This window comes from Salvelinus sp. IW2-2015, linkage group LG13 (assembly GCF_002910315.2).
Source record: "Salvelinus sp. IW2-2015 linkage group LG13, ASM291031v2, whole genome shotgun sequence".
Lineage (NCBI taxonomy): Eukaryota > Metazoa > Chordata > Actinopteri > Salmoniformes > Salmonidae > Salvelinus > Salvelinus sp. IW2-2015.
The window spans coordinates 31,403,041-31,417,680 of record NC_036853.1 but is presented as its reverse complement, the minus strand read 5'-3'; the positions used below and the strand labels follow the sequence as shown (position 1 = coordinate 31,417,680).

At 40.6% G+C, this 14,640-nt stretch overlaps 1 protein-coding gene across 2 annotated transcripts in view; it reads left to right on the top strand.

The window, feature by feature from the left end:
* The first annotated feature begins 2,533 nt into the window (after window positions 1-2,533).
* Window positions 2,534-14,640, top strand: part of LOC111971192 (zinc finger CCCH domain-containing protein 3) — a 102,929-nt gene continuing 90,822 nt past the window's right edge. The window contains exons 1-3 of one of the 2 annotated variants that reach the window (XM_023997983.2): window positions 2,534-2,622; window positions 2,867-4,478; window positions 5,069-5,289. In XM_023997983.2, the coding sequence (XP_023853751.2) occupies window positions 2,577-2,622; window positions 2,867-4,478; window positions 5,069-5,289 (1,879 nt within the window). In that variant the 5' untranslated portion in view covers window positions 2,534-2,576. Of the gene's footprint in view, window positions 2,623-2,866; window positions 4,491-5,068; window positions 5,290-14,640 lie in introns of both variants that reach the window. The other variant, XM_023997982.2, reaches the window with a different exon arrangement.

The following is a 14,640-nucleotide window of genomic DNA, read 5'->3' as shown; positions in this document are numbered from 1 at the left end:
TCCGCTTGATCAAAACAATCTTGAAGTGTGGTCCAGTGAAGTTCCTTGAGGGCCACTGTGGTATCGGCTTGAGGGAGGATATACACGGCTATGACAATAACCGAAGAGAATTCTCTTGGGAGATAATACGGTCAGCATTTGATTGTGAGGTATTCTACGTTGGGTGAACAAAAGGACTTGAGTTCCTGTATGTTATTACAATTACACCATGAGTCGTTAATCATGAAACATACACCACCGCTCTTCTTCTTCCCGAAGAGATGTTTATTCCTGTCGGCGCGATAGACCGAGAGTCCAGATGGTTGGACTGACTCCGACAGTATTTCCCGAGAGAGCCATGTTTCCGTGGAACAGAGTATGTTACAATCCCTGATGTCTCTCTGGCAAGAAACCCTTGACCTGATCTCGTCAACCTTGTTATCCAGGGACAGAACATTAGTGAGTAATATACTCTGAAGTGGTGGGCGGTGTGTGCACCTCCTAAGTTTGACTAGAAGACCACTCCGACTTCCTCTTCTCCGCGGGCGTTGTTTTGGGTCGGCCTCTGGAATCAGTTCAATTGCCCTGGGTGGTGCGAACAAAGGATCCACTTCAGGCAAGTCGTATTCCTGGTCGTAATGCTGGTAGTGCTGGTGAGTTACCGCCGCTCTGATACCTAATAGCTCTTCCCGATTGTATGTAATAACACATAACATTTTCTGGGCTAACAATGTAATAAATAATACATAAAAAAAAAAAAATACAGCAAAGTTTCCTAAGAACTAGAAGCGAAGCAGCCCTCTCTGTCTGCACCGTCTTATTTAAGGAATTCCATTCCAAGCATAGAGGAGTTATTCTATTTGAAAGAGCAACATTGTTAGTTTCCTACAAGCCTTTAATAATAGTAATATATCATATTCTTGACCTTCAACAGAAGAACAGCCTTTGGCAGGAAAAAAACTCATTTGGGAGAGTTAAAATCTCCCATTCAATGGTGTTCTGTCAAGTTGTGGGCACAAAGACGTATGAATGTCACCAGGGCAAAGACCGACAAACAAATGCCAAAGAGAAATATGCTGCTGAAATGAACATGAAGGCAGTAAGTTCAAAGAAAGATCACTGTAATTTATACTTTATACTTTTACAACATTAATTTCATTTGAATAATGTTGAAATACCAACTAACAATGGAATGTTCCTCAATAAAATTGAAGAAGATGGGACTTCAAATGGGTGTCCTAACTCTGTGGTCACTAAAGATCCCATGACACTTATTGCAAGTGTATTTAATGATGAGTACCATTTTATGTGTAATGTGTATATCGAACTGTATTCTTATCATGTAATACTGTGTATAAAAGTACCCTGTATGTAAAGTGTATGAATAATGTATATATAACAAAATATCTGTAAAAAAAACCCCAAGTTAAACAAGTTTACTTTGGGCCAATAAAAGTAGAGTATGTAAGTTGGGTTAGCGTGGTAAGTTTCCCCTTACACTGTTTGGGTGCTTTGGGTGTCTAGAAAAGKGTCATGTAAGTCCAATCAATTATTTATTATTAAATGTTTTGCCATCTYCCATAGCTTGAAGACCATGCCTTTGTACAGCGGCAAACTGGTTCAAAATTCCGGAAAGGTGGACTGCACGGCTATGTTAGGTTAAATAAACAAATTACTATAGTAAGGCCTAGGTGCCAAATAAAGTCACAGGGTTGAAGTTTATGTCTTAAATCAGCCAAAAATCAGCCAGTTTAAAAAAAATGAAATTTCTGTGAACATTTCTGTTAAACTGTTGTGGATTTTGGAAATAAAAATCTAAAATTAAGACRTGTCAATTTGTTTGTCTACATGCCATTTAAAATACAATACAGATATTGGAGTAAACCTATTTTGGTGTAAGACAAGTAACTATGAGTAAGGGCAAATATCATGATAAGCTTGCGAGCTGAGTTGAAATAAGACATCTGATTACCACTTTGCATTTAGAACGTTTGGTTTTATTATAGTTAAATAAATAACCAAATCATTGGTGAATCACTAGATTAAACAAATGCATGTCTTTAAAAAAAATCTTTATTATGGTTAAGGAAACCGAGTAGCACATTCTCCCATAAAAAAACAAAAGTCATCAAGAATATTAACAATTATTAAACTGTGAATATCTTTCCATAATTGTTTTACATGTAGACAATGCCAAAATAAATACRAAACTGTTTCTGGATGCTCAATACAAAAAGTACAATCAATGTTAATGTCTTTTTTGAGTTTCTTCAGGTAATGATTCGCAGGGTAATACTTATGGATCATTCTGAAAGAGGCCTCTTTGACCTTGTTAACAAGCAAGTTTTTGTGTGGTAATAACCAGACTTTTTCCCAACAGATATTAGTGACCAATGTATTCCAGTAACTTGTGACMTAATGCATGTCTCGTCTGGCATTGCAAGCCGGTCGACATWYGCGTCATCACASTCCCTCATCTGATTGGTCGAGTAGGTGGRATTTCTGATTTTGTGGGTGTGGTAACGACCAAACTCCTCCACACGTAATCTATAATCGCGACGCTGGATGATGACGTTTGAGTTTAGGACATAAACAACATGGATGAGAGAGAAGCGCTGAAAAGGCAAATCGATCTGTTGCAAAGTAATGTGGAGTTTTACAGTACAGTTAACATTAATGATACACTATATTTAATAACTAATACTTACCAGTTACATTTGAAAGCTGTCACGCTGGCTGTTGGAACCACCACGTTTTCTGTTGATGCCTAGCTAACGCTATCTAATTTAGCTGGTGCAAATTGACGGTGCTAGCTAGATACACGCTTTTCAATTTTAATTAACCACTGTTGCCAGTTACTTCTTAACCTCTTTCTGTCATCTCACAGATCTCATCAATAACCATAGAAGTATCCATGGTGATGCCCCTTCTTGTTCTGGCCAGCAGTGGCACCCWGCGAGACCACCAGCCCGAGGCAGGAGTCCCAGCTCATTTTTCAGCCCTGCATTCTCCTCGCGTGGTGGGCCTCACCCCCCTCAACCCACAGGACACTGGAGGAAGAGCTTCACCCTCAGTAGCAAGACCAGCTCATCCCAGCACAGTAGACCTACTACACAGACTGCCAAGCCCTCTCTAGAGCAGCAGGGTAGACCAATACAGATTACCAAGCCCTCTTTAGATTCTGCAGCACCCAACTCCTCTACTGGCTTCCTGTCCCTTCATGCTGCAGATACCTTACAGTCCAGCCACAGCAGTAAGGACCCAGCTAGAGGAGAGAAGGATGGAACAAAATGTGCTACGTCTAGGGATCTAACAGGGCMAAGGGGCCAGCAGTACGCACTCATAGGGGGAGTGAGAAGATCTATGACGGGGACAGGCAGTGGATCCACAGCTATAGAGGCAGAGACTGAACCCGGCAGAGGAAGGACAGGACCTGGGAGCAAGGATGGGCTGGGAGTCTCGGAGCTTAAAGGGCCTGGACCTCCAGAGGACCAGCATAGAGAAACAAAACACAATATTCAGGCCAAGATTGAAGGGAAGAGCATAGGACTGGGACTGCCTCTGATGGTGACCGCCCCTGGACAAATGGACTTGTCAGGTGTCCCTACCTCAGCCAAAACGACCACCACTGCCACCAGGGTTCAGAGCACTGCTCAGCTACATATTAAACATTGCGGGACTGGGAAAACCAACACAGCAGCTAAGCAGGTTGTCGCCAAGGCAACCTCCAACAGCAACCCCACCCCTAGCGATGCCAATTCACTTCCTTTACCCCTTCCACCTCATCTCTCTGCTCCCCCTAGTGCCTCTCTCAGTCCCAGGTCCAAGCTCACCCCAGCCCAGCCAGCCTCCTCTCCMCAGAACCACTCCAAGTTTACCTGGGTGAAGAGCCATCAGCCAGGAGGAGTCAGGCCCAGCCAGGCCAGAATAGAGTCCCGGCCCCCAGAAAATCGAATCACCTCTGTCACCACCACAGTCTCCCATTCTGGGGTCCCTAGTAGTTWCTCATCCAGCCCCAGTTCCAGTAGGAAAGCCTTTGCCCCCAGAAAGAAGGTTCCCCGTAGGCTCAGTTTATCCACTGCAGTCCCTAAGACCTCCAAGTACACCTGGGTGTCCTCCTCTGCAGGGGCCCAGGCTAGGCTGTCCCGGAAGYCTCTCTCACCCAAAGACCTGGCTCTGGCTCTGCCCCAGAGAGCTACAGATGGGTTGGTAGCCAAGAAACCAAAATCCCTAAATCTTTTAGCCAAGCAGCGTAAGGCAGCAGGGGCCTCCTYCTCCACTACCCTCAGTAGTCGCTACTGCTGGAAGGCAGGGCCTGGGGGAGGGGGGCAGACTGGCTCCGGGACAGGGTCCAGAGGTGGGTCTCTGTTCCGCTGGACCTCAGAGAAAGAGAACGGKGCCAAGGGGGGGTCCAGTGTCCCTCCATCTGTAACTCAACGCACCGCCTCCTCTTCCCCTGGAGGGTTCAAACTCAGGAGCAGGATGAAGATCATCAGGAGGTCAGTTAGCAGGTGAGAAAGAAGAGGATGAGGGCAGCCAGTGATTTATCTTCTCATCCATTCTCTTACTATAGAGAGCAATAGTAATGGCGTCTTTTTGTAAGCACTAACTCCGCCATGGCTCGTTGGGTCAAAGCCTATGGGGAGCTGAATTAAATTTTTTATTTTGGGGGGTAGATAAATGTGAAAATAAGGTCTGTGGTAAATACAAGCTTAGGAGATCTTATACATTTTCTTTGAGATAATTTTCTTCCAACTACTTTTTGTGAATTTTGAAGCATTTATGTTAAAGAAAATATAAATTAAAGCACATAAAGGCTTTACAATTCATAAAGGTCATGTTAACTCAGGGGTTACCAAACATTTTTGCTCAGGCCCCCCTTCCAGCTTTAGGGAACATCCTGTGCCCCCCCTTCAAGCGCATGCCATGTCTGTTACTATTGGCAAAAGCACTATTCATGACAAACTGTTCACACCCCTCTTGGCAGAGGAATTTATATTATTTTCCCACTACCTCTAACACACACACACACACACACCTACCTCTAACATGGACATCTACCTCTAACACACTCTCCTATGTATTACAGTGGGTCTGGGGCAGAACGGAGATCCAGCCCAGCAGCCATGAACCTGATCAGCCGCTACTCTCTGCGCCTTAGGACACACACTCCGGTCCGGACACAAACTGCAGTGAGGACACGCACCCTTGTCCAGAGCCCGGGGGGTGTGAAGAGGAGCCCGTCCCTTGAACTGGTCTCATTTGGCAGACACAAGCTACGACGTCTCTCCCCCAACCMCTCCAGGACAGGTAGGAAAAGAGAGCTGGGGAAAAGGGGGCAAACACACATGATGTACAGTCCTATTAGGGCCAGTAGGTTTTTCTGACCTTGGCTAGTGACCTGAACAAAAAAAACATCTTCCATGTAACTCCAAAATGAATGAAGGAATTAATGGAGATCCATTCTAACATTTTAATTAAAAAAAATAATATGATTTTATAAATTTCGCTAGCGGGGTTCGGGTGAATTCCACAAATTAAATTCCAACTCAATTCCCTCTCCCTATAAATTCCATCWATTCAACATTCCAGCAGGGTTGGGGTCAATTCCCTAAATTCAATTCCAATGTAATTCCCTCTCCATTTAAATCCCATCAATTCAATACAAAATTCCATAGCAGTTCTTCAATTCAGAGTAAATTCAACTTGAATTCCAATTCTGAGTCAATAAAAAAATCCAGTTCCTAATTCGTTGTTCTGCCACAACAATTCACTCAATTAAATTCATCTCAAATACAAATTCTAAATCAATTCAAAACTACAATTCTTAATTCAATATTCTGCCACAACAATTCAAATARTTACATTTCCTCACTCGACCAATTCCCTGAATTTATATTCCTTCTTTCAACTCAAGCCAAACACAACCCAACTACCTCAACTCATGGCAGATTCCAAAGACAAACTTAACCTCTTGACAAATTAAGAGGGAATATWCCTGGTAAACCTCAATGTCCCCAGAATTCTGAAAACATTCAGGAATTTGGGGAATTAGCTTAACATATAAAATAATACTATCAGATGCTTTTCAAATTGAAACATACCATCRTAAAGATGTAAAACGTTATCCTAAATATAACCCATCCAATTTGTGAATATCATAGATAAGTTAAAGCTGTTTAATACGAACAGCATCAAATAATGCAGAAAATGCTGAATTCTCAATTCCATTCGATAGCGGCTGTTGTTTTATTCATTATTGTGTTATACAGTTTTTCCCCAATTGTTTTGGAACATTGTAGGGAACAAARCTCCATGCTCTAAAAACAATTGCCAAACCTTTTTTTTAATGAGATTGGGAAAACACCTAAAACACATTTACTTCATGTTTTTAATATTCAAACAAAACCCTTTATATAACATACTCATTATGTAACATTTACACATCAGTTGCCTAAATGTATAGTTCGAAACAAGATTCATGATAGAAATAAGAGGATCGTCCAGTGCCGTGGTCATGTGGACAACACTCCCAGCAACATGCAAATGTGTGCTTCCGCACCGGAGACCAGTGTTCAATTCCCGTTTCCACCTTTCATGCAATTTGTCTGTCTAAATAAAGCACAAATTCTACAGTAGAGTGGAATTCCACTCCAAATAATATATGATAGGTTTATTAATTCAGTAGTTAAATTTACACTCRGTGTTGTAAAATAAACCGTTGGTGTTAATAACTTGAGTTGAGTGTGATTGTCATTTTTACTCTGTGTAGAATAAAACAATCACATTCAAAACCATAGCTATCATTATCATATTTCCCAGCATGYTTTWTTGCAGGTTGATTTTTAGAATTGTTTATGACAATTTCTGTGTTTTTGCATGCACATCGATTGATTGATTGATCTGATGCTGTACAAAGATAAATAACAAACAATTTTCTAATCTAATTCAATCCGTTAGTGGTTGAAYTTATTGCACCCGTTAATGAGATCATTGTTCAAGTTGAAATGGTTTAGGTAGTTTCYTTTGTCCAAGTCTCCCTACCTTGGCAATCGTTATCAATGCAGGTTGTGGGTGATCAAAAGTTCCACTTGTWGGATATACATATCCATATTACTTTGCAAGCCAGCATAAATTGACTTGCTTGATGTGACCTGCAAACCATGAGTTTCAGATCACTGTGTTAGGGTAAAACTAGGCTGTTGCAGTATAGGCTAATGATATGTGTTGTCATAAAGGGTTGCATTTTAAGGATAAGATATTCACTTAGGCCACTCAGGAACATTCAATGTCGTCTTGGTAAGCAACTCCAGTGCATATTTGGCCTTGTCTCCCAGTGTCTGTTGGAAAGYAGACTGAACCAGGTTTTCCTCTAGGRTTTTGCCTGTGCTTAGCTCTATTCCGTTTTRTCCAMAATAACTCCCTTGCCGTTGACAAACATACCCATAACATGATGCTTGAAAATATGAAGAGATGTACTCWGTGTTGTTGGATTTGCCCCAAACATAACGTGTTGTATTCAGGACATAACGTTTTTTTTTGCAGTTTTACTTTAGTGCYCTATTGCAAACAGGATGCATGTTTTTGAATATTTTTATTCYGTASAMGCTTCCTTAATTCACTCTTTCATGCAGGTTAGTATTGTGGAGTAACTACAATGTTGATCCATGCWCAGTTTTCTCCTATCMCCTCCATTAAACTCTWTATCTGTTTAAAGTCACAATTGGTGAAATCCCTGAGCGRTTTCCGTTCTTTCCGGCAACTGAGTGAGGAAGGAGGCCTGTATCTTTGTAGTGACTGGGTGTATTGATACACCATCCAAAGTGTAATTAATAACTTCCATATGCTCAAAGAGATATTCAATGTCTGCTYYCCCCCCCCCCATCTTCCAATAGGTGCCCTACTTTGYGAGGAATTGGAAAACCTCCCTGGTCTTTGTGGTTGAATCTGTGTTTGAAATTCACTGGTCGACTGAGGRACCTTACAGTTAATTGCATGTATGGGGTACAGAGATGAGGTAGTCATTCCAAAATAATTTGAAATACTATTATTGCACACAGAGTGAGTCCATGCAACTTATTATGTGACTTGCTAAGCACATTTTTACAACTGAACGTTAGGCTTTCAATAACAAAGGGGTTGAATATTTATTGACTCAAGACATTTATTGACTCAAGACAAAATCCTAGCGGAAAACCTGGTTCATTTCAGCTTCTCATTTTTAATTTGTAAAAATGTCTAAAAACATAATTCCATTTTGACATGTTGGGGTATTGTGTTTAGGCCAGTGACACAAAATCTCAATTTAATCCATTTTAAATTCAGGCTGTAACAACAAAATGTGGAAAAAGTCAGGTGGTGTGAATACTTTCTGAGGGCACTGTATGTTGTAGAATTATTAAGCAATACAAAATAATTGAGTAAACAATACTYGGTGGAATTTGAATGTTCCCTCCTTATAAAAGAAGTCCTTAATTAAGTGATAGTTCACCCGTATTACAAAATAACAATGCCATAGTTCATAAACTGCTTACGGCTAAGGAAACCAAMATGTCATTTTGGTTAACTATCATGTTAATTGGACCTATATATTGCCCGTCGACTCTTCATTAGAAAACAGTATTATATATAATTATGTGATTTAAAAGAAAGTTGAATTCAATTTCAATGCATTAATAATACATGGTCATAGCCTCGTGGCTATGACCACATCACAGCCTTGATTAAAAATGTCAGAACCAATGGCCTCTCATATATTGTTTTTATACAATGGGTTACCAACATGAAGAAGCAAGATTGTTACCCAAACCATATTTTTTTCAACAAAACATGATGATACATTCACTAACACTGGTTGTCAAGTGCAATTTTAGGCATTCTCTGGTTGTTAGTTCTATTCGCTTTGACTGCCGTGTAAAGCAAAACTACCCAAGCGCTGGTTAATAGAACTTTGCAAGTTGCTATGGCAAACAAAAATGGTTGCTATGGAGGCTTTTCCTCCCCTTGCTAGCTTGCCACTACACAGCTAACACAATCACTTCAGACTGAAGCTGGAAAGACAGCAAAGTATCTTAATTTCGTTTAATCTTACCCGTTTTTCTATTGATATTTCTTTGTATATATCCATACAAATTATGCTGATTCATGATTTCGACTGTCTGAGAAAAATTGCCTGTCTGTCTCGTCCGGTCACGTTCATTATTATGGGACACAGTGAAATCGAATTTCGATATTGTAACAATGTTGGAGATAATTTGTGATGCTTTTTACAGTGTTGATCAAGTTTATAAATTGTGTAGCTGGGCAGATGAGACAGTGGATCTGTAAAAGTAGTTGTAGTGCGTTGCTAGGTAACGGCGTATATTAGCGCTGGGCGATATGGCCAAAATATCATGTTATATGGTATTTAAAAAATGTTTTTGATTAATAAAAGTTCTAAATTTGCTTTATGAGTAGTGCGTGACCCTAGGGTGGCAACACATATATTCTAAATTATTTCAATGGGTCTTACTCCATTCTGATTGTTTTATACTGTTCAATTCTACCTAAAATAATTTCCTGCATTTCCATCAATTTCTGCATTTCCTGCACTCATTGTAGATCATTTCCACACTACCACGATATGGGAAAAAATACTAGGCCTTATTTTTAACCAAATGTTGCAATTGCGATTTAGATCTAAACACTTGGGTGAACTTTTGGAATCATGGAAATAGAATGTTTATTATAATTCTATAGTTAAAATATAAATAATAGTGGGTACTTTGAATACAGTGTTTGACATGACAACAAATGAAAATGCCATGGACAAGTTTATTGTGGCAGGGTAGGAACCAAAGTGATGTTCAGTGTTTCCTATGGGACCCTATAATCTTGTGCTACATTAAATCTTTGTTCATATAGCCAACATATTCATGTTTCGCCTATTCCTCTTTGATTTAGAAGATACTGTTACACAAACAACATGCTGATTTAAGCCTCCACCAGTACTGGTATCAGGCTGTATTAGCTAGCTACGTTTGCTCTGACTCAGAACTTTTATTAGCTAGTTTGCTAGCCAGCTAACTAGCGATTAGCATTAGTGGCTAACACGATTTAGCTTAACTTGCTAAGAAAATACAAACTAGCTGTTTGCAGATGTAAGAAACACAAACTGATATTGTAATTATAGAACGCTTGTGGATTTATATTACGATCAAAGTGGAAACAACTTCGTTGTCATCAAATTGTTGCATGTGCTGCATTGACCATGCAAACGAACAAAAGTGTCTCGTGGACAAGCAACAACAAATGCGCTACTTGAGTGACGGGGTGGACTAGGTCTGTGCGGAGTGCGGAATGGAGAGAGAGAATGCAGAGAGGGATGACTCAAGTAGCGGAGTAAACTATAAAAATGGACGTTACACAGGCGTATCACATTTAACAATCCACACATTCAAATATCGTATAGAAGGTAATGTAAAAAACCCAAACCGGTCCGTGCATAAATACCAGTATATAGTAAAATACGGTATACTGCCCAGCCCTACATTTGATGAACGTACTGGCCATGTGTATGTTTAGTATATCATCGCGCAGGAAAGGTTGCTAGATCGAATCCCCGAGCTGAAAGGTAAACATCTGTCGTTCTGCCCTGAACGAGGCAGTTAACCCACTGTTCATAGGCCGTCATTGTAAATAAGAATTTGTTCTTAACTGACTTGCCTAGTTAAAAAAAGGTTAAAAAAAAAATTCCATTGGCTTCATGTTAGAATTCAATTCAAATCACAGTTTAAATTCCAGTTCCATTCCAGGGATGATATTCTTTTCAAAATTCAATTAAAATTCAGACAGTCTAAATTCCCCAGTTAAATTCCAATTACGTTTTTTGAAGATATAATTCTTCACTTCCTGCTTGAATTCCAAAATTGAATTCGGGAATTTGAAATTAAATTGGAATTGACCCCAACCTTGATCACTAGCGATCACAGAATAAACACATTTTGAATTACATACCTACAGTAGAAAAGAGGATAATATATTATTTCTAATGATTTTAACTTTGTTTTTCAACTCCTAATATTTAAGCAAATTACATTCATTGGAGCCAATTAAACTCACTGGAGTAGCTGACATAGGCTTTGAAAAAGCACCCGTGAATAGGCTGGCTAATTATTCAGATGGCTGTGAGTKGTGTCTTAGTCTGTGTTAGCTACTGTGTGACTAATTCACTTAAAGATGGAATCCTTAATGTTGAAACTGACACTTCTTTTTGGGATATTACAGCACAAAGAAGTTACTGCAAACAATCACTGTTTGTTGCCATCTTTAATGAATATATCCCTCTGTGTAGAATTACATGACATGGACCATAGTGTGGATATAATATGTCTAACAGCTCTATAGTTTAGTAATTTTAGGACACTGTGATCATTTTAGGAAACTGTTGGACATGTTTGCTCGAATCGGCCTATCTGCCGATGGTATCCCACACTGTCTCCAGTCTCCTGCAGGGGGCAACATACCCATCTCTATGAGAGGCCTATGGAGAAATGCAATGTGGTCTTTGTGTGAGGTCGGCAGTTAAGAAGAGGGGTGGGGGGGTGTAATTGATAGCCTGATTGAGCTGTGATGGTGAACAAGTGGTTACAGTGGGTAATTTGCAGGGCTGGAGGTGGGGAAAAGAAGAGGCTCTACTATCAAGCCCTAACATCACCACACCACTCACCTCCCCATCTCCCCCATCCAGCCCTCTAGATAAAAAGCAGCTTATGCATAATTATCATTTTGCAAATTGGATTGTTTTAACAAACTAGAGAATCTAGGCCTAACCTGATAGAAAGCAATCAGTGTTTTTACAACCCTCTCTTCCTTCCATCCCCCGGTCATTCTGCTATAGCAGCCCCTGTCATGCCCGTCTTTGTAATCTCMCCCCAGTCAATGGAGTCGAGCAGACATTAGAAAATACATCACTATTAACAATGGGCTTTATTCATCCTGATGGCTGGCTGTCTGGCCCTCTCCATCGCTCACTCTCTCTGTTTCTCTCCTTTCTCTCTCTTCATTCACCCTCCTCTTCTCACATCAACTCTCTGTCCTCCATTGTTTTCCTGCTGTTCTTCTCTTCTTGTTCTGTCTCTCACCCTCTCTCTCTTCATCCAGTCATTCTTTCTCCTAGTTCTGTGCCTTATCTTCCCCTGTAAGTGTCGAGATGAAGCTCGCCTGAAGCAGGACATGTTTTTTTTTTTCTCAGTGATGGAGGGAAGGAAGGAGAAACTGAGGAAAGAAGGGATGGAGAGAGAGAGAGAGAGAGGAAGATGGAACGAGGTAGAGAGAGAGAGAGGAAGATGGAACGAGGTAAAGAGAGAGGGAAAGTAGCCATCTATGCTGCAGATAAGAGCTGCTAATAAAGAGCAAATTGAATTACTAATGATAGGGAGCAGTCTTACAGCTCTGATGACCACACACAAACAATGTTGTTTTCTCTTCAATGATCTCTCTTTCTCTCAGTGCAGCAGTAGTGCAGGCGTTAATTTTGCTCCCCGGATATCTACGGTTTAATTTAAAGAGAAAATTCAAGGCCGTTATGAATCGTGTGTGTATGTGTGCGTACGTGTGYACGTATCTGTGAGCCCAGATAACCTAATAAAGCAGATAAACGACAGGAATGGACAGAACGCGGAGTGGAGGAGTGCTGAGCCATGTGGGTTCAGGCCCCATGTGATGGCTCGCTGGGAGTGGAGGGTCTCTCTCTCCCCCCTCCATCTCTCTTTCAKCCTCTCTAAATCAAATCAAATGTAATTSTCACATGCGCCGAATACAACAGGTGTAAACATTACCCTGAAATGTGTACTTAYGAGCCCTTTCCCAACAATGCAGAATTAAAAAGTAATAGAAAATATAAATAGTAGCACAATAAACAAAGCTATATACAGTGCTCTGCAAAAGTATTCATCCCCCATGGCATTTTTCCTATTTTGTTGCATTACAACCTGTAATTTAAATAGATTTTTATTTGGATTTCATGTAATGGACATACACAAACTAGTCCAAATTGGTGAAGTGAAAAAAATWACTAAAAAATCTAAACCTGAAAAGTGGTGTGTGTATGTATTCACCCCCTTTGCTATGAAGTCCCTAAATAAGATCTGGTGCAACCAATTACCTTCAGAAGTCACATTATTAGTTAAGTAAAGTCCACCTGTGTGCAATCTAAGTGTCACATGATCTGTCACATGATCTCAGTATATACACACATGTTCTGAAAGGCCCCAGAGTCTGCAACACCACTAAGCAAGGGGCACCACCAAGTAAGTGGCACCATGAAGACGAAGGAGCTCTCCTATATGACAAAGTTGTGGAGAAGTACAGATCAGGGTTGGGTTATAAAAAAAATAATCAGAAACTTTGAACATCCCACGGAGCACCATTAAATCCATTATAAAAAAATTGAAAGAATATGGCACCACAACAAACCTGCCAAGAGAGGGCCGCCCACCAGAGAGGCAACAAAGAGACCAAAGATAATCCTGAAGGAGTTGCAAAGCTCCACAGCGGAGATTGGAGTATCTGTCCATAGGACCACTTTAAGCCGTACACTCCACAGAGCTGGGCTTTACGGAAGAGTGGCCAGAAAAAGGCAATTGCTTAAAGAAAAGAATAAGCAAACACGTTTGGTGTTCGCCAAAAGACGTGGGTGACTCCCCAAACATATGGAAGAAGGTACTCTGGTCAGATGAGTCTAAAATTGAGCTTTTTGGCCATCAAGGAAAACGCTATGTCTGGCGCAAACACCTCCCTTCACCCGAGAACCCCATCCCCACAATGAGCATGGTGGTGGCAGCATCATGCCGTGGGGATATTTTTAATCGGCAGGGACTGGGAAAATGGTCCGAATTGAAGGAATGATGGATGGCGCTAAATACAGGGAGATTCTTGAGGGAAACCTGTTTCAGTCTTCCAGAGATTTGAGACTGGGACAGAGGTTCACCTTCCAGCAGGAGAATGACCCTAAGTGTACTGCTAAAGCAACACTTGAGTGGTTTAAGGGGAAACATTTAAGTGTCTTAGAATGGYCTAGTCCAAGCCCAGACCTCAATCCAATTGAGAATCTCAAATGAAATTGTATTGGTCACATACACATGGTTAGCAAATGTTARTGCAAGTGTAGSGAAATGCTTTTGCTTCTAGTTCTGACCGTGCAGTAATATCTAGCAAGTGATCTAACAATTTCATGCATAGTTTCCTAAGAACACGAAGCCAGGCGTCTATCTCTGTCGGCGCCATCCCACCTGTGGTATGACTTAAAGATTGCTGTACACCAGTGGAACCTATCCAACTTGAAGGAGCTGGAGCAGTTTTGCCTTGAAGAATGGGCAAAAATCCCAGTGGCTAGATGTGCCAAGCTTATAGAGACATGCCCCAAGTGACATGTAGCTATAATTGTTGCAAAMGGTGGATCTACAAAGTATTAACTTTGGGGGGGTGAATAGTTATGCATGCTCAAGGTTTATTTATTTACTTATTTCTTGTTTGTTTCACAATAAAACATATTTTGCATCTTCAAAGTGATAGGCATGTAGTGAAAATCAAATGATACAACCCCCCCAAAAATCTATTTTAATTCYAGGTTGTAAGGCAACAAAATAGGAAAAATGCCAAGGGGGGTGAATACTTTCGCAA